At 39.9% G+C, this 23,400-nt stretch overlaps 2 protein-coding genes across 6 annotated transcripts in view; one reads left to right on the top strand and one right to left on the bottom strand.

Moving 5' to 3' along the window:
* The first annotated feature begins 1,347 nt into the window (after positions 1 to 1,347).
* sec24d (SEC24 homolog D, COPII coat complex component) lies at positions 1,348 to 19,814 on the top strand. 2 transcript variants are annotated; one of them, XM_084344869.1, is made up of 23 exons: positions 1,348 to 1,539; positions 2,644 to 2,850; positions 3,253 to 3,355; positions 3,689 to 3,825; positions 3,948 to 4,427; positions 5,006 to 5,127; positions 5,494 to 5,605; positions 5,964 to 6,091; positions 7,847 to 7,985; positions 8,336 to 8,451; positions 9,300 to 9,424; positions 11,930 to 12,121; positions 12,312 to 12,405; positions 13,109 to 13,225; positions 14,051 to 14,221; positions 14,808 to 14,904; positions 14,998 to 15,143; positions 15,238 to 15,376; positions 15,918 to 16,036; positions 16,204 to 16,383; positions 16,508 to 16,699; positions 17,309 to 17,398; positions 17,819 to 19,814. In XM_084344869.1, the coding sequence occupies exons 2-23, from the start codon at positions 2,700 to 2,702 to the stop codon at positions 17,957 to 17,959; spliced, it is 3,291 nt and encodes a 1,096-aa protein (XP_084200995.1). In that variant the 5' UTR covers positions 1,348 to 1,539; positions 2,644 to 2,699; the 3' UTR covers positions 17,960 to 19,814. The 2 variants fall into 2 exon arrangements, with proteins under 2 accessions (XP_084200995.1, XP_084200996.1); XM_084344870.1 differs by lacking the exon at positions 1,348 to 1,539 and adding an exon at positions 1,681 to 1,855.
* A 960-nt stretch (positions 19,815 to 20,774) lies between these two features.
* Positions 20,775 to 23,400, bottom strand: part of kcnip4a (potassium voltage-gated channel interacting protein 4a) — a 137,656-nt gene continuing 135,030 nt past the window's right edge. For all 4 annotated transcript variants that reach the window (XM_084344874.1, XM_084344871.1, XM_084344872.1 and 1 more), the window contains 3 exons: positions 22,940 to 23,044; positions 22,775 to 22,837; positions 20,775 to 22,687 (listed from right to left, as the gene is read on the bottom strand). In XM_084344874.1, the coding sequence (XP_084201000.1) occupies positions 22,640 to 22,687; positions 22,775 to 22,837; positions 22,940 to 23,044 (216 nt within the window). In that variant the 3' untranslated portion in view covers positions 20,775 to 22,639. The remainder of the gene's footprint in view (positions 22,688 to 22,774; positions 22,838 to 22,939; positions 23,045 to 23,400) is intronic.

Raw genomic sequence — 23,400 nt, 5'->3', positions numbered from 1 at the left:
CTGCAGGCGTTGCATGCAACTGGTGGTTTGTCATGGAGAGCCATTAGACCATTCCACGCTCTGTCTAACATCCCCGAGCTGCAGCATCCTGATAAACCTGGGAGAACCGCTACATGATATTTATTATTATTTATCCCCATCCTTGTTTGATTCAGTGGTGGAAAGTTACTTACTCAAGTATAAGTGCAATGTAGTGTTTCAATCTTCTGTTACTTTATACTTTTACTTTGAGAGGCAAATATACTTTTTTCTCAGCTAAAGTTATTTCAAGGTTTTACCAGTTAGTTAATAGTTACTTGCTACTTTGCAGATTCAGATAATTAGTACAAAATCTAACAAACAATCAGCCTAAATGATGATAGGTCACTATCGATCAATCTGCATGCAGTCATTAAAAGCTGCAACATTAGAGTGATGACCACATTAATGTATCAGTAATCCTAATCCACTCATATAATATATAGTATTCTGAAATGAGTCATGATCCTGCATAATGAGTACTTATACTTTGGGTATTTTAAATATATTCTTATGCTAAAACTTCTATGCTTTTATTCAAGTAAAGTTTTTAATGGACTTTTGCTGAGAACAGAGTATGACTACACTGTAGTATTAGTACTTTCACTTTACCACTGGTATCTTAACTCATAATAATGTTACTCATAATCTTAAGGGTTTGACAACTCCTGTAGTGTTAGTGTGCTTTATCTTCTGTCCAATGTTTTTGACTTTTTGAAACATTTTCCCATGTCACTTATTTATTTGACTGTTCAGTTGCAGCCAACATTTCCTGTCACTAAATGATGATGTAATGCTGTTCCAAAGCAAATTCAAAGATGCAGAGCATAGATTGTTATTAATTAAAAAAAAAAAAAAAACACTTTGATTTGTGTATAACAAATTCCTCCACAGCTTGTCTCAGGGTCTATACCTCAATAATATCTACGTCCCCTAGTACCTTATCAATAAATGTAAGGCTATCCGTAATCAGGTTCCTGTGTTGTCCTCATCAATAGGCCACATCCCTTGTGTAAAAGTGTAGTAGATGGTGATGAAACACATGTATCATAAGGACCGCACAGGTCCACATCCCCTGTGCTGACGTGTATGGGTTTCCTCTATTTCACGCATGCGTACAGCGCCAGACACGACTCAGCCCTATCAAGTCAGCGGAAAACACCTCGACCAATGCCGGAGGTTCAACTGTTTTCTCTTCAAGATAAAAGCAGAATTTAACGTTTTAAAACAAATACTCGGGTGTGTAGAATGTCAAAATTGTTTAAATAAGTCGTCAAAAAGTAGTTTATTGCAAACGGGCGTTCTGTTTGCGTCATTCGTGTTGCGTAAGAACATTTATGAGCTATGAAGGATTTTATTTTGAAATATATAACCGGAAACCTTGCCTCGTCTGCTTGTGTCGACACGGGTGATGTTCGCCGCGTAGCCAACATAGCGACCGGCGCTTTGGTGGAGTTTGACGTGGCACTCTGCTTTCACTGAGGGCAATACACGGCGAAGAGGACTCAGTCCAATATTCAGGTAAATACCGTTACGATAACAGTTACCCACGGTGTAATTCAAATGGTTAATTCTGTGTCAGGCAAGTCTCTGTTTGACGGTACACACGTTTGAAATGAATGCGCCGTTAGTGCGAAGGAAAACTTTGTAGTAATTTCCGCGTAGCTAGCAAGATGTTTTCTATCCATATGCAATCAACAGTGACTGGGCTGCTGTGCTGTCATGTCTCAGCACACTTTCGATAAGGTGTTGAGCTATAAGTCATAGACAGAATATGATTAAACAATGTATGTGTCCGTTCAGCTGGATGTGAGTTGAAGGAAGAAGGGATGCTCAGGTTTGTAGCCATCATAACGGTCTTCGACGTGGCAATTCTTGTCACCGGCGGACACAATTAACAGTTGAACAGGACAATTAACCAGGCGTGTTTCTCTTTCCTTTTGCGTTTCGTTTGGATAAAATGTGTTAAATTGCTTTATCGAGTAGTGAGAAAGCACCTTAATGGAGTTGCCAGTACGCAGCTGTTATTTGTGTTGACACAGTTGTGCCGAAGTTCAACTTGTTTTTCAAAAAAGGTTTACACCCTGAAAAAAAGTCTACAGGCCTTTTGCTTCTACAACACATCCTTTTAATGCAGATGAAACCAACACTCACTGACAGTCTTTAGCCAAAACTTAGACTTAAACCTGCAGTGGACAGGAAGTGTTTTTAAATGGCCATTATTAGAGGCCTATATGGGAATTCATAGAGCCAGAATTAAGCAGATGTGAGCATGCTAGTTTATTACCGGTCACTGATTTGTAGTCCTGACAACAAACCAGAAACTCATGTAGTCGCCTGTAGATAATGTTAGAAAGGATAGGCCTGGCTTATCTCTCAACAAGCAATGTCAAAAGTCCATGTGACAGGAGTGTTGATGATTGCATGAGGTCAAATATCAAATGTTGTTGTTGCTTTTGTGTCTTTCTAAACATGCTAGATTTATGAAAGAAATACATTTAAGAGTGATATTGTTGGGAAGGATGCAAACTGTTCATAAAAGACAGGTTTTCCCTGAAATATTTCTATTTCCTAAAGGAAAAAAAACTCATTGTGTTTATTTCTTTGTCAAAATCACCACCACAGGTTGACAAGACTCATTCATCCTGGCATGAGAAGACAGTAACAGTCATCCCACCAACATGAGTCAACAGGGTTATGTTGCTGCACCCCCGTACTCCCAGGCCCAGCCAGGGATGGGGGGCTACCAAGCTGGATTTGGAGCTGGTCCTGCACAGCCCCTCTACGGGCACTATGGGGGACCGCCTCAGGCGTTCAACGCTCCGCCAACAGGTAAAGGACTTCTACTCTTGTGTTTGGATTGATTCTCAGATAACAGGGGCTTTCATTTAACAAGTTCAGTCTTGCCACCGTGCAAGATGTGCTCATTCATTTCTGAATTATATCAATTGTAGCTGTGCTAAAAGCTCACAAGCGTTCAGAGATGAAGTCTGATGTTTTGGGATGACATTAATGTTATTATTATTATTATTATTATTATTATTATTATAACAGGCCCAAAATGCTTGCGTTGCAGAATATGACTGGTAACATGTCTTAGTTTGTATTATACCATTATGTTTTATCTTTCATGGAGTGAAGTTTACTTTGTCTCACTATGCTGTATCAAAGGTTTGTATCTGGAATAACTATAGATGTATACTGTTCACATATAGTGTGTGTTACTCATTGCAGGTATGATGAAATCACCAGTTTCCTCTACTGCCGGCATGCCTCCACCTCCAGTGTCCAGTCAGTACAATCCAAATGTCCAGCAGAATGGCGCACACCCACAAAGGTAACAATCTTCACTAAAGAGCAACTGTTAGCACTGCTAATGTTGTCTTTGGAATCAACATAAGGAGATATTGAATGTGCAAGTGTCACATTTGAAATACACAAAGAAAGAGACAGATGATGAAACGGAGGAGACCACTTTTATTTTTTCTTAACTCTTTATTTAGTAAAAATAACTTTTTTAATTAGCAAGGACTGGATGCAAAATATATATCTGCACCATGTTGGCAAAATGTCATACTGCATTGAAAAACATTTGAATTATTAGTATGAAGCACATTTTGAGACCACACTGTACTTGCTGTACAATGCTAACTGTTTTTCTGTCCTTCAGATACCCTGCTCCACCAGCTGCTTCTGCTGCTTATGGACAACCTCTACAGACCCCATACAACAGCATGGCCTCTCCAGCACCACCTCCAACACAGCAGCTCAACAATCAGATGAGTGCTATGAACCTAGGCAACTATGGTAAGTTTGCTATTTACTTAAGTCTACTTGTGACACATCATATCAGCAAAGTAGTCGCTTTTGTTGATTATAGTACTTCAGTAGAAGGGATAATGTGCTCACTAGATGTCTAAATTGTGTAGCCCCAGGTCCCATGCAGAGCCCTCCTCCTCCAATAAGCTCTGTAGCCCAGCAGCCATTCCAAACATCTCCTCCTCCAGCAATGGGCCAGCCACAGATGCCCCCAGGCCCACAGTCCCCCCACATGTCTCCACCACAGTCACCCCAAGCAAACATGCCTATGGCAGGCCCTCCAATGGCAGGACAATCAATGGCAGGCCCTCCAATGGTAGGACAATCAATGGCAGGCCCTCCAATGGCAGGACAATCAATGGCGGGCCCTCCAATGGCAGGACAATCAATGGCGGGCCCTCCGATGGCAGGACAATCAATGGCAGGCCCTCCAATGGCAGGACAATCAATGGCAGGCCCTCCGATGGCAGGTCCTCCAATGGCAGGCATGGGTAGACCCTTCGCCGGGCCACCTCCTCCAGGCCCTGGAGGTTTCCAGCAGCCTGGTCCCACCGGAGCTGGTGGTCCACCAGGATACCCACAGCAAGCAGGTAACCGTGACATTGTTAACCCTTAAAAAGTTTATCTCACACCACACCAGTGAAAAATGTACTCTAAAAGCAGTTTTTGTCAACATTAGATTGTTTTGGTTACTTATTTGTAGTGATACGGACACTGATAATGACACTGGTCATTAGCTCAGTGTGTGGATTTGTTGTCAGAGGAATCTCCTGCATGACAGGCAGACATTAACAACACCAAATGAGCACAGAAAATGAATGACAACAGAGTTCAAAAGTAAAAGAGAAAATGTTTAATCCTTTCATGCAGTGTGTCTTTGATGCTTGATTCTCCTCTGAGGCTGCTCTGAGCCATAGAACAGTTTTATTTGTCGAATGGTTCTATAATAGTCGAGTCTGGCAACAAAATCAGTCTTTGTCCTTTAGCTAAATATGAAAACAGTACTTTATATTTGCTAGTATTTGAGCAGTTATATCACATCTTATTCTACATTCTACATGTAGTCAACAAAACAAAATCTCTGCTGCACACAATTGTGTACTTCACACAGTACACATTACTCAATAAATATAATTTAATAGCCATTATATCTTGTTTTAATGTACAGGCCAGTTTGGGGGACAGATGGCTGGGCCCCAGCTAGGCATGCCAGGGGCCTTCCCTGGAGCAGCAGCGGGACTGGCGGGACCACCTCAGAAGAAACTGGACCCTGACTCTATCCCCAGCACAGTGAGTAGACTAATCCTCCTGGGACTGCATACCTTCACATACCAGCTCACCACGTGTCATTCCACATTTTCTGTCCTGGACCAGAAGCTTGTTAATTCGTCACATGCATCATGTCTTTCTTTTCAATGACTTAATTCATTATATTTTGGGAAATGTGAAATGATTAAGAAAACTAAGATTACAGAAAAATGGTTAGGGTTAGGGTTAATACAGATATTTTGATTTACATTTCGTCATATAATCATGCGAAAGCAAACATGTTTTCCATGCAGTGAAGCTGTCACTATTAATACGTGACATGATAAAGACATTGTACCTGATAACTCATGAAGAGTTGTAGTTTAATGCCTAACGTGTCTGTTTTAGACCCAAGTGATTGAGGATGATCAAGCGAGACGAGGGGGGCAGGTCTTCAGCACAAACATGAGAGGACAGGCTCCGCCTCTGGTCACCACTGACTTCGTAGTAGAGGACCAAGGTAATAACATTTAAACTTCTCTTCAAGAACAAAATACTTGTAGTTGATGATGCAGCTGAAGTAGTTCATCCCGTGTCCCCCATTTTATTTATTTATGTACTTTTGGAAAGATGACCAAAACTGTTTTAAACATATTTTCTTTCTACAATATCTACATTTGTATGTAACATATGTCATCTTGACCACATCAAGTTCAGCCTGTACTTTTTCATTTATATGCTTGTACCCAAAATGCACACATTTCCTTGATTATTTTAATGACTGACTACTGATTTGTGGAAATGTTTAATGAAACATGAAAAATTGCAGTCCACACTTCTCTCTCAGGGGGTGAAAACCTTTATTTTGCTCACTGCAGGCAATGCCAGTCCCAGGTTCATGCGCTGCACCACCTACGCCCTGCCCTGCACTGCCGATCTGGCCAAACAGTGCCAAGTGCCCTTGGCTACCATCATCAAACCATTTGCCAGCTTGCCAAAGGATGAGGTAAGTCATGGTTTTAGATGTAACTTGAAGCCAGTTGCTTTATCAAGAAATGAAAAAATTCAAATAATATCAACAATAGATAATTCCCTGCTAAGATAAACCAAAAAAAGACAGAAAGACTGAACAGATTCATAGCAGCTTGGTTGTGATGAAGCACATTTGCTGAGTCCAACTCTTGCAGTGAATGATAAATGTAATATACACCATCGTCCCCCACAGATTGAGAATTATTTGTGGTGGTTGGCCTTGTGTTGTGCAGCATTCATCACTCGAGTAGGCTGTGATGCAGCGTAATGTGAGAGTTTTGATCATTATTTTTCCCACTCTATATATCTTTACTTATTAATGGATTGTGCATATTCCTAACCAGTCTGCACTCTTCGCATTCCCATGCAACTCTTGAAAGGAAAGACAATCCTGTAAATCAAAAAATCTACTTGGGTGGGCCTAAATTATATTTATGGGAAAAATGCATGCAAAAACAATCATCCCACACCCTTCTACCCATAGTCATTTCTCGGACTTCTGAAACTTACAAGATAATGCATGTTATGTTTTTTGTGGAAAACTAAATGGCGGTGCAACATGGTTGGCTACGTGGAAGATGACCCACTCCCTCTGTAGATATAAAAGGCTCAGCCTTCGGTAGCAAAACCACAATGATTCTAAGTTTCAGGTGATTATATAATAATAAAAAGAAGTATATATTTATGTTCACAGATCCACCTAAATTCTACACACTAGACCTTTAATAAGATAAATTAAAAAATAAAAGTAAATCGTGGACAGTAGACTATAACCACAGAATGTCTCCTTTTAACAGATGACTCTGTTTACTACAAAAGTTAATTTGTCCTGTGAGTGACCTCCTGTTGGATCATATGTGATCCAACAATCTTGCCTCAGATATTTACCCCCCTCCACTCGACTTGTCCCAGGCACCAATTGGCCTTTTTAGGCAATGTTCTCCTTCTCTCATCTGACTTTAGGGTAATTAGCTAATGTCAGATCTGCAGGGACCTCTGAAGAAGAAAGGAGGTTTATACAAAGGGAATTAAACTCGAGTGTGTTGCACTTGATTCCATCTAGAGCAAAATCATATTACAGTTACTCCAAAAAACTCCTGTCCTGCCAGTTTGTGCATAACTCAGAAAAGCATGCTGTTGTGCTCGGGTGTTATATGCATTGTTCTTCTTTGCATTGGGTAAACAGCCCTAAGATAATGTAAACACTTTTAATCTCCATCTTAAAGTCTCCAGTTTAATAATAAACCTGTCACTGCCTCCTCTGCATGTGTTTTATGGTTGTTGAGTTCTTCCAGCAAACATTTTAAATTAACACTGTGTCAAAGCCTGTTGGGAGTGTTAAATAAATAGTTAAGACATCTGCAGGCCTGCATAAGGCACTTAGTAACAGTGCTGTGGTATGTATATTAAACAGCATTTACATTCCACACCAGACAAACGTTCTGTATATGAAAGTGCAGTGTGTGTTGTTTGGGTGCCATGGAATCAGTGCAGTATGTGCAAGGATATGGTCCAAGTACAGCAATTGTGCATTACTGAAAATATGGGAAACCTTTCAGGGAATGTGGACACTTAATAATTCTATAAACAAAGAAAAAGTAGATAATAAGATCGTATAGCTGTTACAGTCATGGATTTCCTTTTTTAGGACCAGTTACATTTTCTCATTTAATTTAGAAACAGCTGTTGAAAATATGACCATAATGCTTTTTTGGGTCTCTCTGTGTAGACTCCTCTGTATGTTGTGAACCATGGCGAGACAGGCCCGATCCGCTGCAACCGATGCAAGGCCTACATGTGTCCCTACATGCAGTTTATCGAGGGAGGTCGCCGCTTCCAGTGTGGTTTCTGCAGCTGTGTCAATGAAGGTATGAATGTCATCCAAAATGTGTTAGGCAGTCAGAAAACTAGATGGCACTCCAGCTCCTACTTCTAAACCGCTTACAACAAGTTCTGTGGATTATCTTGAGTAACCAGGTCATGACTTCTGAAAAGAGACACTGCTGTTGAGTTTTTCAAATGTATTTATTTCCTGCTTTGAGCACCACAAGCTGGAGTGCTGCCTAGTTCCATTTTAATCGAGAGAAGGCAGACTTCTCTACAGCTGATATCTCCTAAACTCGGCAACTCACATCAAAACAATCTAGAAGAGGAAAATATTTGTGTCTTAGGTTGAACTGTCCATTTAAAGGACAAATTATTTTTTGTCTCACCCTAGTGCCAGTCTTCTATTTCCAACATCTCGACCACATGGGCCGGAGGGTGGACTTCTACGAGAGGCCTGAGCTGTCTCGGGGTTCCTACGAGTTTGCAGCCACCATGGACTACTGCAAGGTACAGGGCACTACACTCCTAAAGATCTGATGACTGCTGTTCAATACACATTATGCAGAGTGGATGAAGTGGATCAATATAGACGAGCACATACATCCAGGGATTTGTTTGTTTAGTTGTTTAGGAAGTTTATGCTTAGATAGAAGTGCCTTTTACTCTATGGTATTTTTCGGAGGGGCCTTTTGGCACCCTACATTGTTCATCACAAAACTGAATGCAGGACAGGAAGTGTTCAGCTCAGTTCTTTTGCAAACACTGAAAAGACAGCGATGCCAATCAGTTCCATGTCCCCATGGAGGTTGAGAACAACATTAGAGGGTCAGAGGAAGCTGGCAAGGCTGAGTCACTCCACTGGCCTACTTCTGCTCTGTTTATTAAGACTTATAAACAGTCTCTGCAGGCCAGTTATTAAACAAAAGCCCGCAAGGTGAGTGTCCTGTCATGGTTTGTTACTGTGGAAACATAACAATGTCTTACAGTTAGTCGCCCTCACACACACTCCGTTGCCCTTTTTTCATGAATTCATAACTGTCATGGTCTCTTCACAGCTATCGAAAGTTATAAGGAATAACTAATGGAAACATATCTGGTATTAGAGAACTAATAACAGAAATTTAAGGTGGATAAAGATTAAGACCCTAAATTAGAGGATACGAGACTAAAAATAATAATAATTTATTTTCCCACGACTGGTTTGTTCAACAGCTTAAATGTGCGCAAGGAACATTTTTGCTCATTTCCTTTTGAAATTGGGCATTTCATGCATCGTGCTTGCCAAGCCACGTTCGCCTGGAAAGATTTCAAAATAGCAAATAACTCATTTCACCTCCTGCCTTCTTCTCACACAGAACAACAAGCCTCCGAACCCTCCCGCCTACATCTTCATGATCGACGTATCCTATAGCAACATCAAAAGCGGGCTGGTCAAACTGATCTGCGATGAGCTGAAGACTCTGCTGGAGGATCTGCCCAGGTACATAAGATAAATCAGCAAAACGCACACACACACACAAACAACCCACACACACACACACACACACACACACACACACACACACTCTCACTAGGGATGTGTGTGGTTAGTCAATGAATCCTGAAATACTAGTTTGTTTGTTTTTTATTTTATTTTTTGTATAATTATATGCAATCTTCCAATGAAAATGCTGTTGTAATAATCAGGCATGTTTCCTAAAGATTTTTTTGTTTTTTTGACGTTGTTTATTAACTAATTATTTGGTAAGTTGTCATGGTTTTTAGGATGATGTGCAATGTTTAGGATGCATGGCCCAAAGTGCCACACATTTCAGCTGCATTTAAAATACAATTTGATTATTGAATAATGTAATTAACGGTTTCATAGCTCCTATATATTACAGAATATTTATTTGGACACTGCTTAACATTATAGATTAAATTATGCTAAATGTAGTCTGTTTTCTGACTATGTTCTTACTTTGACTAGTCTTTGACTAGTTTAAACTTCCATTTAAAAGGGAAATTAGTCACATTCCTACCACTCACATAATATGCTAAAATGCTGTCATTACAGGTCAACATATGCTTTGCCAAAAAAAGACTTTCCTCAAGTCTTTAACGCCAAGCCAACTATTTGTTCTCATCAGCTGAATGTTCTTGCATGAAGTTTTACAGATGGTGGGTATCAGTTAGGGAGGGCCAAGGCTGCCAGAAATGGAAAGCATTACAGTGCAGGCTCTCATCTCTCAAAGGCAACCAAAACAAAAACAAAACAAAAGGCTTTGTTCTGCAGACAACACTGGTTTACTTCCGGAAGTCAGTTTGTGATTTATCAGAGGATTGATACTTCCTCCTAAAATAACTTGGACATTTCTCTTTTCCTCTCCACCTCATTAGTCCCAGCAGCAATATATCCATATTTGTCTGCTGCCATGACATCATCCTCAAAACACTTTGTAGAAGTGTACTTCGGATAAACCACATCTTTAGCTGTGTTTGAATCTTTATTTTTGTTTATACAGGCACTAGATGAAAGCATTTGGATATCCTGCTATTTAATATGGTTCATGTAGTTCTGCCCTATTTGCCGAAATGCATGTTCATTTAGTTAAGATGAATCTGGAGCCAGATCTAAGTCGATGCAGCTGTAGACAAAGACTTTCTTTAATTGTTGCTGTACTTTTTCAGTTGCTGTCTGGTATCAGAAAGAACTAAATAAATTGATCCACTCTTATTTCATAGAGGAGCTGCTGGCATATAGTTGAGCAGTGGCATAGTTTCTTCAAAGCCACGTAACATGCTCCTGAGTGTCCTCATGATTTAAGAAGAGCGATCTACAAACTGCAGTTGGCAGTGTCACTAAAGAATGCTTTTAAATAACTATGATGGTGAAAGGTTTTGATATATGGTTTTGGTTCTAGCTAGCTACCAGTTCCACACCCTGATTCAGAGTGTTCTGGTAAATCTCAGGGGTTGTCATGTCTTTATTTCATCTAGTGGCACTTATCTACTACGGCTGAAATAAAACATTTTGCTAACATTTTATTTTACAAGTCAGTCATTCTATCTAAAAAATGTCCTAGGAAGTTTCCAGGAAATGACTCTGGAATATGGTACTAATTAAAGGGAATTCACAGTAAGTCAGCTGAACCTGCAAGAAAATCTTTTGGCAGCCATACAATACACATATATGAAGAATCAAGTTTCCAAAAATAAACAAATCTTAAATTCAGATGTACATTGGTTTAAAAGGAGCAGTTCTTGCAAATCAATATTTTTGTTACAAGCAGTACACATTTGCATACAGTAGGTCTTTTCAGAACTTCCCAGGAAATACTTTTCTGCTCTTTTCTAACAGTGTAAATCCAGCAGCAAGTTGACTGTAATCCTGAGAACAAGACAAAGAGAAAGTACAAAAAAAAAAAAAAGAAGGCAGGCATGACTCACAAGTAAATGGGTTTAGTTGTTTTCCTCGCCAACCAACATTTACTTGGATTTTGTAAACCTGCAGCGGCTAATGTCTTCCTTTCCCTTTGGACCACCATTCAGGAAGAGATCTTAAACATTAACAAACAAGTCCATCTTGATTGTTATTCCACTCCTTGATGAATGTTTTTACTTGGTAATTTGACATGGTTAAATTAACATAGCATAATGCTTAAGAGGGCCGGCCATCCTAAAGATAAACCAGATTTTGTTTTCTTTTGCCCCAGAAAAGTGCCAGTTTTATTATCTTACCTAAGCAACAGCTTCTATGCCTTATTGTTTCACAGAACAGGGACATTATGTTAGTGGTAGAGATAAATAAAAGCGTTGCGCAGTAAGATTTCAGCAATGACTGCCAGATGACAGTGGATCCTTGTAAACATGACGGCAGGCATAAACACATCTTTGACAAAATTGATTTTATACACTGCACACATGCAGCCGTTGTTAACATTTAACCGGACTTACTAGAACCATCCTGGAATTCACAAATTGCTTGTTCTCTTTCCCTCCCCAGAGAGGATGGCGTGGAGAGCTCTGCAATTAAGGTCGGCTTCGTCACCTACAACAAGGTCCTCCACTTCTACAACGTGAAGAGCGCTCTGGCCCAGCCCCAGATGATGGTGGTTTCAGACACAGCTGAGATGTTTGTCCCGCTGCTCGACGGCTTCCTCGTCAACTATCAAGAATCTAGGGCTGTTATCTACAAGTAAGACAACACTTTTGATTTTGCTGGACTGCCCTGTGTTATATCAGTGAAAGGGAAACTGTTTGATATGTTATAGAGGTTAAATATTTCAAGAACAATCTTTTTCTGGAGAAGAAAAGCAAGAGAAAAACAAAACAATAGTCTTTTCCTTAAAATGACAGAGCCATAATCCTGTCCCTCTCCTCTCTAGTCTCCTGGACCAGATTCCTGACATGTTTGCAGACACCAACGAGAGCGAAACAGTCTTTGCTCCTGTCATCCAAGCTGGCGTGGAGGCATTCAAGGTTAGCAACATCTATCAACACGCAGTGGGACATGAGGGGCCTTCCCAAACGTCCCTGAATCATGTGTACGGCTGCTTTAGGATTGGACGCAGATTATTTGAACATCATTGGCTTCTATTTGACAAGCCAGATTTGATAAGCAGCAGTGTTTCTATATCTTTTTACAACTATACGCTGAATGAATTCTAATGAAATGTGCCAAAACACACAACCCTGTGTTTTTCTAAAATGATATTTGGTATAATATTTTTGATGTATTGCTGAACTCATTTAACCTTTCAACTCAGTGAAGTTTCTTTTTTCTCTTCCTGATATGTTTGTGTTTACATTACAAAGTCCAACAAACTTTCCCAGTGATATGAGGTCAGTATTTTGGCACTCAGGAAAGGAAAAGTTCACACACAGCTTTTAATTGGAAGCAGTTGTGACATTACGAAACAGCAAAGAGTCTGAGACTTATTTATTTGCCCATGCCTGTTCATGTTCATATTTTCATTTTGGGTAGTGCTTAAACTTTTCTTTATTAGTTTATTTTGCCACACAGGCGAGCGTTTTATTATCACCCTCTGCAGGACTTCATGTTGTGACCTCATGATTAAACTGTAAAGCCATGATCAACATGTCAGGCAGGAGCACGCTGCACACCTGGCTTGGGATCTCTCTTTTTGAGATCTTTTCTCTCTCATCATTCTTTCCCCTCCAGGCAGCAGAATGTAGCGGAAAGCTTTTCATCTTCCACTCCTCCATGCCCACAGCTGAGGCTCCTGGCAAACTGAAGAACAGGGATGATAAAAAGCTGGTCAACACTGACAAAGAGAAAGTGAGCAACTTCAGAAATACTTTATTTATCCCAGAGAGGAAATGGTAAACTTTGTGTTTAGTGAATTTAGATTGTATAGCGTATTATTCTGAACTTCAAATACAGACTGCTGGCAGTTGTAGATTAATAGGACAGAGCACGGCTTAATTTCCTCGTGTTAAGCATAAAAATTACATTTTCTAAAAACAACACATCTCTTTATTCTGTAAAGACAGTTTAGACAAAATCATTATTTCTTTTGAGGTATTCCTTCCATTACAATACATTTTGTTTATTTAAGCCAGGGTTCTTGAAATCCTTGAAAGTTCAAGAATTGTTTTTGAAGATAGACATAAATAGACATGTCATTTTAAAGTGCTTCTATTAATACATTTTGTGCAACAGCAGAAATGTAAGTCCTTTTGATATTTTATGTACTTCACGTTAGTAAATAGGCCGTCTGCATGTGTGTGCCTCGGTGTCAGTGCAACAGTCACGTGTGCATGCGTAATTGAAGTAGAATAACACTGGTTATGGCAAGTAAGAAAGCTAACGTTAACAAACCTTAAAGCCTGGTATTTTCATTATACAAATTCTCAGTGTTGTAATAGTAGATAACCTTGGCCCGTGTCTTAAACTCTGTTATGTTGGGTCCTTCATTTTGATCGAAGATGGCCAAGAAAGTCGGAGAAGAGTCCTTGAAATAACGTTTAAGAAGGTGTGGGAACCCTGTAAAAACTGTACTTGTGGAGAGGGTTGTAATGGAATCTATTTTCATGTTTTGTTTGAAATCTGAGAATGCTACCACACTTAACCAATTGAAAATCTGTTTTTTTTTTCTGTTAGACCCTATTCCAGCCTCAGAAAGGAGTGTATGAGCAGCTGTCAAAGGACTGTGTAGCACAGGGCTGCTGTGTGGATCTCTTCCTCTTCCCCAGCCAGTATGTCGACTTGGCAACCATGGCTGATGTGCCGTCGCACACCGGAGGCTCCGTCTACAAGTACAACAACTTCCAGGTACAACAGGCCTCTCAACGCACACACACAGAGATGCTGCAAGCAGACACATAAATGATATGGATTTCTTGTCACGACACTGAGTAGTCATAATTTAACAGGCAGAGGCATTTGCAGCCTAATAAAAGCTAGTTGTATCCACTTAATGGCTTTGGCACAGTATCCACAGTCTATTATCGCCCTGTCCCATAGGACTGGTGCAACAAGCATGGGAAATCGCTTCACACTGTACAAACACACCGCATACTGAAGCAGTACAATGCAGTTTAAGAGACATGGCTAAACCTACACTGAAACAGATGATAAATAGCAGCACAATACAGGCATTAAACAGTATCTTAGTAAGAGCTACAGCATTTTATTACTCCATAAAAACACATTTATGTTCCAGTTAAGCTCAAATGTGACACTTCAGGAAATCACCTCTCTTGGTATTAGACTAAATTACCTACGTTAAGGTACGTTTACAGGTCCCCAGTTTGTCTGTCACTGGCATGTGACCAAACTGGGACAACACTGCCATCTGCTGGTTAAAAACTAGCACATACAATTTTTTTTCTGACTCAAATGTTCTTGTTGCTGTCAGGTGGAGATCGATGGGGAGCATTTCCTGAGAGACCTGAGGAAAGACGTGGAGAAGAGCATCGGATTTGATGCCATCATGCGTGTTCGTACCAGTACAGGTGAGGAATAGTCCAAGACTTACCTGAGATTACCCATGTGCTACAAGGAGATGCCTCTCAGTGACTTAAATATTTGTGAATGTTTCCCTTCAGGCTTCAGAGCCACAGACTTCTTTGGTGCCATCCATATGAACAACACCACAGATATAGAGATGGCGGCTGTGGACTGCGACAAGGCTGTGACCGTCGAGTTGAAGCATGACGACACGCTCAGTGAGGAGACCGGGGCGCTCATGCAGGTATGTGTTTTTTTAAATGTGCCTTTTGTCAGGAGTGGGGGTGTCGAGGTTTTGTTATGAACTGTTGTGAAATGTTTTAATTTCTGTTTCCCAGTGTGCCTTGCTGTACACCACCATCGGCGGACAGCGACGTCTCCGCATCCACAACCTCAGTCTTAACTGCAGCTCGCAGTTGTCAGAGCTGTACAAGAGCTGCGAGACTGACTCGCTCATCAACTTCTTTGCCAAATCAGGTACTGCCCTTCTTTAAAAAGCCACACTTATGGCTTTATTACAAGTTTGCATGTGGTTACACTACAGCTAAATGCAGAAGAGATGTATTTCCCTCCCATAATCTATGACCAGTCATTCCATACAGTCGGCTCTCTTTATATGGTGGTATAATGTAGTGCAGACGCAGCCTGCTGATGTACTGCAGCAACATCCTGACCTTTGTTGAATGTACCCCATGCATCACTTATTATCTATTAATGCGCACTTGACTTATGAGTAGAAGAAGAATGAGTTGTGAAAATAAGGACCACATGTTACAGATGAGCCTTGCTGTAATCTGCACATAGCGAGCCCTAAGTACAGCTGTATTACTGACCTTCAGTTGCCTTCTTTCATCGGCCTAGCTCCCCTTGTGTGCTCTCGCTTCCCCTGCCTGATTTTTTTTTTTAGTTCATCATTCATCCTTTGTGCTTTACTTCCCTCCTTAACCTCAGCTTCTAGTGTTAGGCCCTCTGTGCTCCTCTCCTGTCTTTTAACCAACCTTCTCTCGTGCCCACTCAGCTTATCGTGCCATATTGAACCAGCCTCTGAAGAATGTCAGGGAGATCCTGGTCAACCAGACAGCCCACATGCTGGCATGCTACAGGAAGAACTGTGCCAGCCCCTCCGCTGCCAGCCAGGTCAGTGCAGGACAACACCTGGAATGATATTAGTTGAATTTAAGCTTTTAGATTTTAGGATACAAAGAGCTCCTTGATGTCCACTGACTGAAGTGTCTGTAACTAAAGATTTTATTCAGCACCCTCTTAGAAAGTAACTGACTTCTTCTGCCTGTATTGATTTACAGCTGATCCTGCCTGATGCCATGAAGGTGTTCCCAGTCTACATGAACAGCCTGATGAAAACTGCTCCGTTGGTTGGCAGCACAGAGCTCTCAACGGACGACAGAGCCCATCAAAGGCTGTCGGTCATGGGCATGGGGGTGGAGGACACTCAGCTGCTGTTCTACCCACGACTCATCCCACTGGTAGGGGACAAACTCACACACGCTTAGTGTACAGCAACTTATTTGGGACACTTACAATCCTTTAAATCTTTAGACTTTAAATCCTCATCTTAAATGACAGTGGGGAATTTGTTCTTTCTTTCAGCACAACTTGGACGTTGGCAGCGAGACTCTGCCCACTCCACTGCGCTGTTCAGAGGAGCGTCTGATCGACTCTGGAATATTCCTGCTGGAGAACGGCCAATCCATGTTTCTTTGGCTGGGACAAGCGAGCGCGCCAGACCTCATCCAGAACCTGTTTAACCTGCCCTCGCTCGCCCACCTGCAAGGACACATGGTCAGAATAACAACACTTTGACCTTAACATAACAACATATAAACCAAATGAAACAGTTAGACATTTTGTTACCTCTGTGGTCAGATGTAAGAATTTATTATGAATTCAGTCTTTTCTGAGATATTAATGTCTATTCTCAGAAGTGGACTTACAGAAGGCTTTATTGGCTAACTAAACACCCAGACATTCTCTTACCATGCTGTAATGCCTCTAGGTGAAGTCCACTTTTGAGAAATAGCCACTTCATAACTCAGCAAAGATTGGATTTGTAATAAAATCTTACATCTGAACATGATTTGATCCAATATGATTCATGTGATAGATCCAAATAGAAGATCAGTTGAGCCTGTAAAATGAGCCAAACTGACTGAGTGAGTTTAATCACAGTATCGGTGACTCAGAGTTTCAAAGGCAGAGCTCAAACAACACTTGAACATGTGGCTCTGGTACATAAGAGAGGGAAGCAAAGCAGCAATGTGTTGAAGTAGGCAGACAACATCAGGAAAAGAACAAAAAAGTTCATAAAACAAGGCTTTTTGTTTTCCATCCCCAAATCAAAACATCACAATGTTAATGTAACGTATTCCTATATGTAATTGTGTTTTTCAGTGTGCCCTGCCAGAACTGGACAACCCGTTGTCAAAGAGGATCCGATCCGTCATCAGCGGCCTGCTTGAAAAGAGGCCGAACTCTATGAAGGTAAAAAATCAAGCACAGGAAAAGTAAATGACTAAACATTACCATTAAACAGAAGCATTTAATGATCTGCCTCCCTCTAGTGGAGAGAGTATGTAACTACATCCCTTCATCTGTTATAATGGCCTCTTTTCTTATTTTTTCTGTCATTTAAACCAGCTCATCAAAGCATAATGCAAAAATGTAAATCATAATATTGTATAAAAACGTTTCAAACAAGTTTATTGAAAGGAAACAAATGACAAAGAGGTTTACATAGATTTGCAACATGTTTTAAGTAAATTCTGAAAAACCATTAGTCACATGCTAATGTATCGATGGAGTACATTTGAGTACGAAGGTCAATGTGAATGTAGAACAAAGCTAGTAAACCTGCATTTGGGCAAGAAACGGATGACATTTTCTAACTTTTACCCCTCTCAGCTCCAGATCGTGAGGCAGAAGGACAAACCAGAGATAGTGTTCCGTCAGTTCCTGGTGGAGGATAAAGGCCTGCACGGTGGAGCTTCCTACATGGACTTCCTTTGCTACGTTCACCGAGAGATCAGGCAGCTGCTCACTTAACCCCCAAGTTTGACCTCGGCGCCCCCTGCCTGACTGGCCTGGGAGAAACATGGCATCTAATGGGCCACGCACAAATAGAGAGTCATCCTCACTTGGCTCCGTTTGAATTCTTAAGGACAGTCCACAGAACTTTTTTGGTGTTTTTGCAAAGACAGAGGAAGAAATGGGGAACCAGGGGGAGCCTTTTGAGATTCAACCTTGAGAGTCCAATGCTGCCTTTCCAACACGCTTTAGTACACAGTATGATCTTCAAATAACCACTTGTCACCTGAGGAACTTCCAAGCAAAATGAAATGGACGACACATCCAGCATTTCCCGCACAGATACTTGTGTGTGATGGACTGTTGAGACGGGAATGACATCAGAGCCTGACGCTGGAATGCATTTTGGCATGAAGCCTTTTGGCATAAGCAATACAGCATCTATCTCCACTGTGCAGCCAATCGAGTAAAGCGTTTTTTCATTTCACTTTGTAGATTTAGTGTCAAGACAAGGGGTTATTTGTGGCCAAATACTGTGGAGGTTCACTTTAAAACTTAATAAAGTTCGCTAGTCTTTGTTATAAATGACTCTCTTATTAAAGTAACTATGTAAGAGTCTCAGTAATTCTAAAAACTCTTTTTTAAAAAGCTCAAAAGAAATTTTACAGTATTTAAACGACGCATAGAAGTTTCTACATTTTATCTCACTTTTGCTGTCCTAGTGAAAAGTGTACTAAAACAAACATTTAAAAAGTGTATCCACATTCCAGTTACTTCATGATTTTGCAGAAACAATTGCAAAATAAAAGCCAACGATGTCAGAAGTGAAAATTGTTCCTGCCATTACGCCACAAGTGATTCAAAGCATTTGTTTCACGCATACCCTCGCTGAAAAAAAATCACATTCTTTGACCATTTATAGCCGAGATTTGATCTTCACAGTGTGCAGTGACGCAGATTACAGTTCTGAGATTACAATGAAATGAACACAGCTGTTCAACAAATATGTCCTGATGAAAAATGACTTTGTTCCCCTCCTACCCGGCACGGGTGAGAATTGGAAATTAAAGTAAAAAGGATGATTAAGGGAGAATCAGATTTGAGTGGACCAAATGTAAAGCTGTCACTGTCACACAACAATCCAAGAAGGGGAGAAATATGATCTGTTCTTGTTGAAGTGATTCATTTTCACAAATCACACTTGTGCCAAAAGTGTGAGGACAATTGTAAAATGATCAGTTACTATTGGATCATCAGATTTCCGTCATCATAACTGAAGTCCACAAAATTGTTTGTAATGATGATATGCAACATTCCAGTCTTAAGTTTCAGCACAGCATCGTACTGTATCACATTGCTTGTTTTCATTGAGGTAATTGTGTAATTCATGTATGCATCTGTACGATTTTGTGTATGTGTGGCCTCCAGAAAGTCTTTTTGTACATGAAATACACAACAACTCTCTCAAAATATTACCATCTGCCTTAAGTTGATATAATACTTGTTAAAGAAATATGTTAAAATATATATATATATGTACTAGAGGTCTGTGGCTGATTTCTTTTTGGTTTGTATGCAAACTTATCTCAGGTAATTTGAGTACCTTACTATTCCGAGATGGAGGAAGTGATTTCAATTGAACTGGAAAGATGGACGCTTGTGTTTTCTTTTTTTTTCTCTTTTTTTTTGAGATTTATGGAAATTCATGGGCGTGGGGTGCCATGCTTAGTTTATTCCAAACCCTCAACAAATTTTGTCTGAATTAAAATCTTGACATAACTATTATTGTGCAATTTATTTTTGCCGCGAATACTACATTTAGTTCACAAGTACAGAACGTTTATCGGACAACAAATTAAATAAGTTCTCTTTATTTGAATGTTTGTCTGAGTATTCATTCAGAACTATCTGATCTGTATGTTGTTTTTGAAGGAAATATAATAAATGTAAAAAAAAAAATGTATCAAAGGTAGCAATTGTGATGTGATGATCAAAATGTAGGTAACATTAAATAATAACCATTAACACATAATACATGTTCATTGTTAATTTACAGTGAAACAGCTATAAACTAAAGTATTAATCAACTATAAATTTACCATTTGCTAATAACGGTTAATTATTAACTGTTGCCAGAATGTACACATTCAGACAGAACTTACCATTTGTGAGAAATCTGCTACCCACTATACAAGATTCAATTTTGGATCATTTACACAAAACACTAACACAAGGACAATGTCACTAAAACCAATACACACACTGAAAACAACCTTTATATTGTTGTTTCGTGACGGAAATTCTGGTGGCAAAAGTATATTTTGTCCTCATGTGTGCTATCCTCTTACCACCACGAGGGGGAGCCAGATGACACGTTTATGGAATAATCTGCTCATGGAGGACAGAACAACTTCTGAGCATAACCGTGAACAGAAGTTGGTTTCATTTGTTTGTTACTGCATCATAAAACATTTTATGTCAACCCAGTTTCTTCAACATGCATCAGTATTGTAACATCTCATATAACACTTGTAAAGATAGAATTCAATTGTTATGAATTTAAGTAGTTTTTTTTAAAGTCCAAAATTACAAGCCAACTGTGTGAAGATCTGTAATGTGACATCACAGAATCAAATGTTTTGATAGACCAATATATATAAAAACATTTAGACAATGTACTGAAGGGGTCCCATAATGTGACCTTTAATAATTCCTTTTAATCCATCAAGTCAAGAATTGTTGTTTTCTAAATGGTGCTATTATCATAGACTTGGTGACCATATGCAAACACGTGCAGCCTTTAATGTGTATTAAACCATTTAACACAAATATGGAAGTTTGAGGAGTATAGTTTATTTTCTCACTTTTGTCAGAGGTCGCTGACTTTAGAGCTTTAGGTATTATTTACAGAAGAAATGTAGAAATGCTTCACTATTTTTCAGAAAGTCAGTTTATACATCCACTGGGGTATATTGTTGGTAATGTTGCAAAAATGTTTCTGGAGAATAAAAACTGAGTTGTCAACAAAACATGAACATAACATTTTACAAACAATAAGGCACACAAACACAAATTGAGGAAAAAATGGCAGATTTGATGCTTTTCTTGATAGAAATATACACACGACCTCTAATTACACGAGAATGCAACTGAGAAAAATGTGCTATTTTCTTTACTAAATGAATGGATGATCACACTGAGGAGATCTTTATGTTTTTGACCGTAATACAGTGTAGTGACTTCTAGCGATAAACTGTCAAGTGCTGCAAAATATTCACCAAAAACTCAGCCATTTCTCAACTTCCCTGTATCCATTGTCCAAGTCGGTGTGGAAAAGAGGAGAAAGTCAGATTGCAACACTCTTAAATTACTTACAGAACGTCCAGAAACTTCTCTCAGTGATCCAGTAGTTTTAGCAGGAAGAAGTCAGTAAGCCAGACTTTTCTACCCAGCATGCCTAGCATTTTCCTCACATTTTGGGCCAAGCAGTGCTTTAATCACAGGCAACCAATCAGGCAGAGAAAGGTGTGGGCAACCGGACTTCGGCCCACAGGACGAAGAGGAAGAGGAGGAGGAGGAGGAGGAGGAGGAGGAAAACAGCAGGGAGCGCGTTAGCAGATGACCCAAAGATGACGAGTGCTATACAAAGTTACAGTGTCTGAATCATGAATTACAAATCTAAAGACCTGCGATTCACCCGAAAGCAAAATTTAATTTAATACTGTACAACTGACAATTTGTTTTTGTACAATGACCATAATACCATATAAATAACCTCAAGCACTGCTCTTAGTGTAAACTCCCCAACAGTGCTTCAAAAACAAAATAAAAACATGGATAGATGGTTTACTTTACAGGGAATATACATAGGGTTAACTGAAATACACTCAAAGCAGCATTTATCCTGTGACAAACTTATCTAATGTTATACTCATGGTAAATATAGCTACCTGTGTGCTTCTGTAGACAAACCATCGATATTATGGTCCGGTTTTTGACATCAATACAATCCTTGTGTTGTCTCGTTCTAGTTGGCAAGTAAACATGAACAAAGTTGAAAAGTTTCTCATAGAGTTCTTATCTAATGCTTTTTATCTATAGTATATACAGTTCAAAATGGTACAATGGATGTGTTGGTATCTTTTCTCTACATGTATCCCTCGAAGAGCAAAAAAAGACAGACCACAATGGTTATCTAAGTCGGGGTAAGAACACTCTGGAGTTGAGAGCCAGTCTGGAATGTCAAAAACAGAGACGTCAGATATTTTATTCTGTTTTTTTTTTTTTTTTTCAAGCTGTAAAAAGTCACAGTGATTTCACTTGGCAGTAAATAAATCAAGGCTGCAACAGAGATACCAGGAGCCGGTCTGAACCACTTTATCAGAAATGTGTCTTGCGTGTGTTTAGAAAGTTGAAGGCTATTTTGCAGTGAATAGAAAGACACTCCAGAGACGGGAGCTGGAATTCAACCTTGAAGAGAAGATGTTTATTCAACTAATTCAATAAAATGCTCACAAGGCAACTCATTCCAGAGTGTTCGCACCGTTTTGCCTACTCCTACTCGTGGCCCCGCAGTAATGAACAATATTTTATCTACGGTCAAAAGTCTGCATAGCACACTGTACACAGTATGAGTCCAAGTTTGGGCCAAGCTAAAAGATGGTGTTCTCTTCCAAAGGCTCCACCGTCAGCCAAGAGTTAAAGAACATTTTCAAAGAGGTGCATTGATCGCATGATGTTTTCATCCTGCGCACAGAAAGAAAACAATGTGATGAGAAAACACAACGCGTGCCAACAGTCAGGGAAAGAGATGTGTCGGGATATCCAGCTTACATTTTGGCAGCAGTCGATGAACTCGTCTATGGTCACCACCCCGTCTTTATTTTTATCCATCTTCTGTTGGAGAGAGGAAAAGATAATGATGAAGGAGGGTTTCTAAAGCCTCTTTACTGTGACGGACAGTTACAGTGCAGTGAGCGCTGCCAACGACACACTTGCCTGAAAGAATACTTCTACATGCTGACGAGGCGTCTCCTCTTTGAGGACAGGGTATGTGCATTTTCCCATCATGTCGTAGATGGCCTTCATGATGTCTAGCATTTCCTACGACACACAGAAAACAGTCCGTTAAAAAGCATTCCTGATTCGCTCCTAATGGGAAGCAACACAGGTACATTTTACTTGTATGTACCCGAGACTCTGAGCTCAGATATTTCTGCTGCTACAATATAATTAAGATGAATGGAATTTCATTTGTGAAGCGAAGAGAAATAATGTCTCTATTATTCTTGCTAATCCACTGACCTCACTGTAGACGTGTTTTATTGAAACTACTTTCTACTGACAACTTCACAATGAGGTTTGTGGATTATTCAGAGTAACAGGGCGTTAAACTGTCACTGTTGAGCTTTAAGGCGAGTGAGCAGTGTGGCTCTACGGGTGGTAGCGACTGTCGATCA

The sequence above is a fragment of the Pagrus pagrus genome (genome assembly GCF_965226575.1).
Source record: "Pagrus pagrus genome assembly, chromosome: 22".
Taxonomy (NCBI): Eukaryota; Metazoa; Chordata; class Actinopteri; order Spariformes; family Sparidae; genus Pagrus; species Pagrus pagrus.
Note: the sequence above shows the minus strand (reverse complement) of the source record. Positions and strands in the feature narration are given on the sequence as shown.

Bases quoted from the DNA above. Each gene is read 5' to 3' on its own strand.
- sec24d (XM_084344869.1), top strand. From the start codon at position 2,700: ATGAGTCAACAGGGTTATGTTGCTGCACCCCCGTACTCCCAGGCCCAG. The intron at 5,128-5,493 runs GTGAGTAGACTA...TGTCTGTTTTAG, and splicing joins CTGACTCTATCCCCAGCACA to ACCCAAGTGATTGAGGATGA. The intron at 16,037-16,203 runs GTCAGTGCAGGA...ATTGATTTACAG, and splicing joins GCCCCTCCGCTGCCAGCCAG to CTGATCCTGCCTGATGCCAT.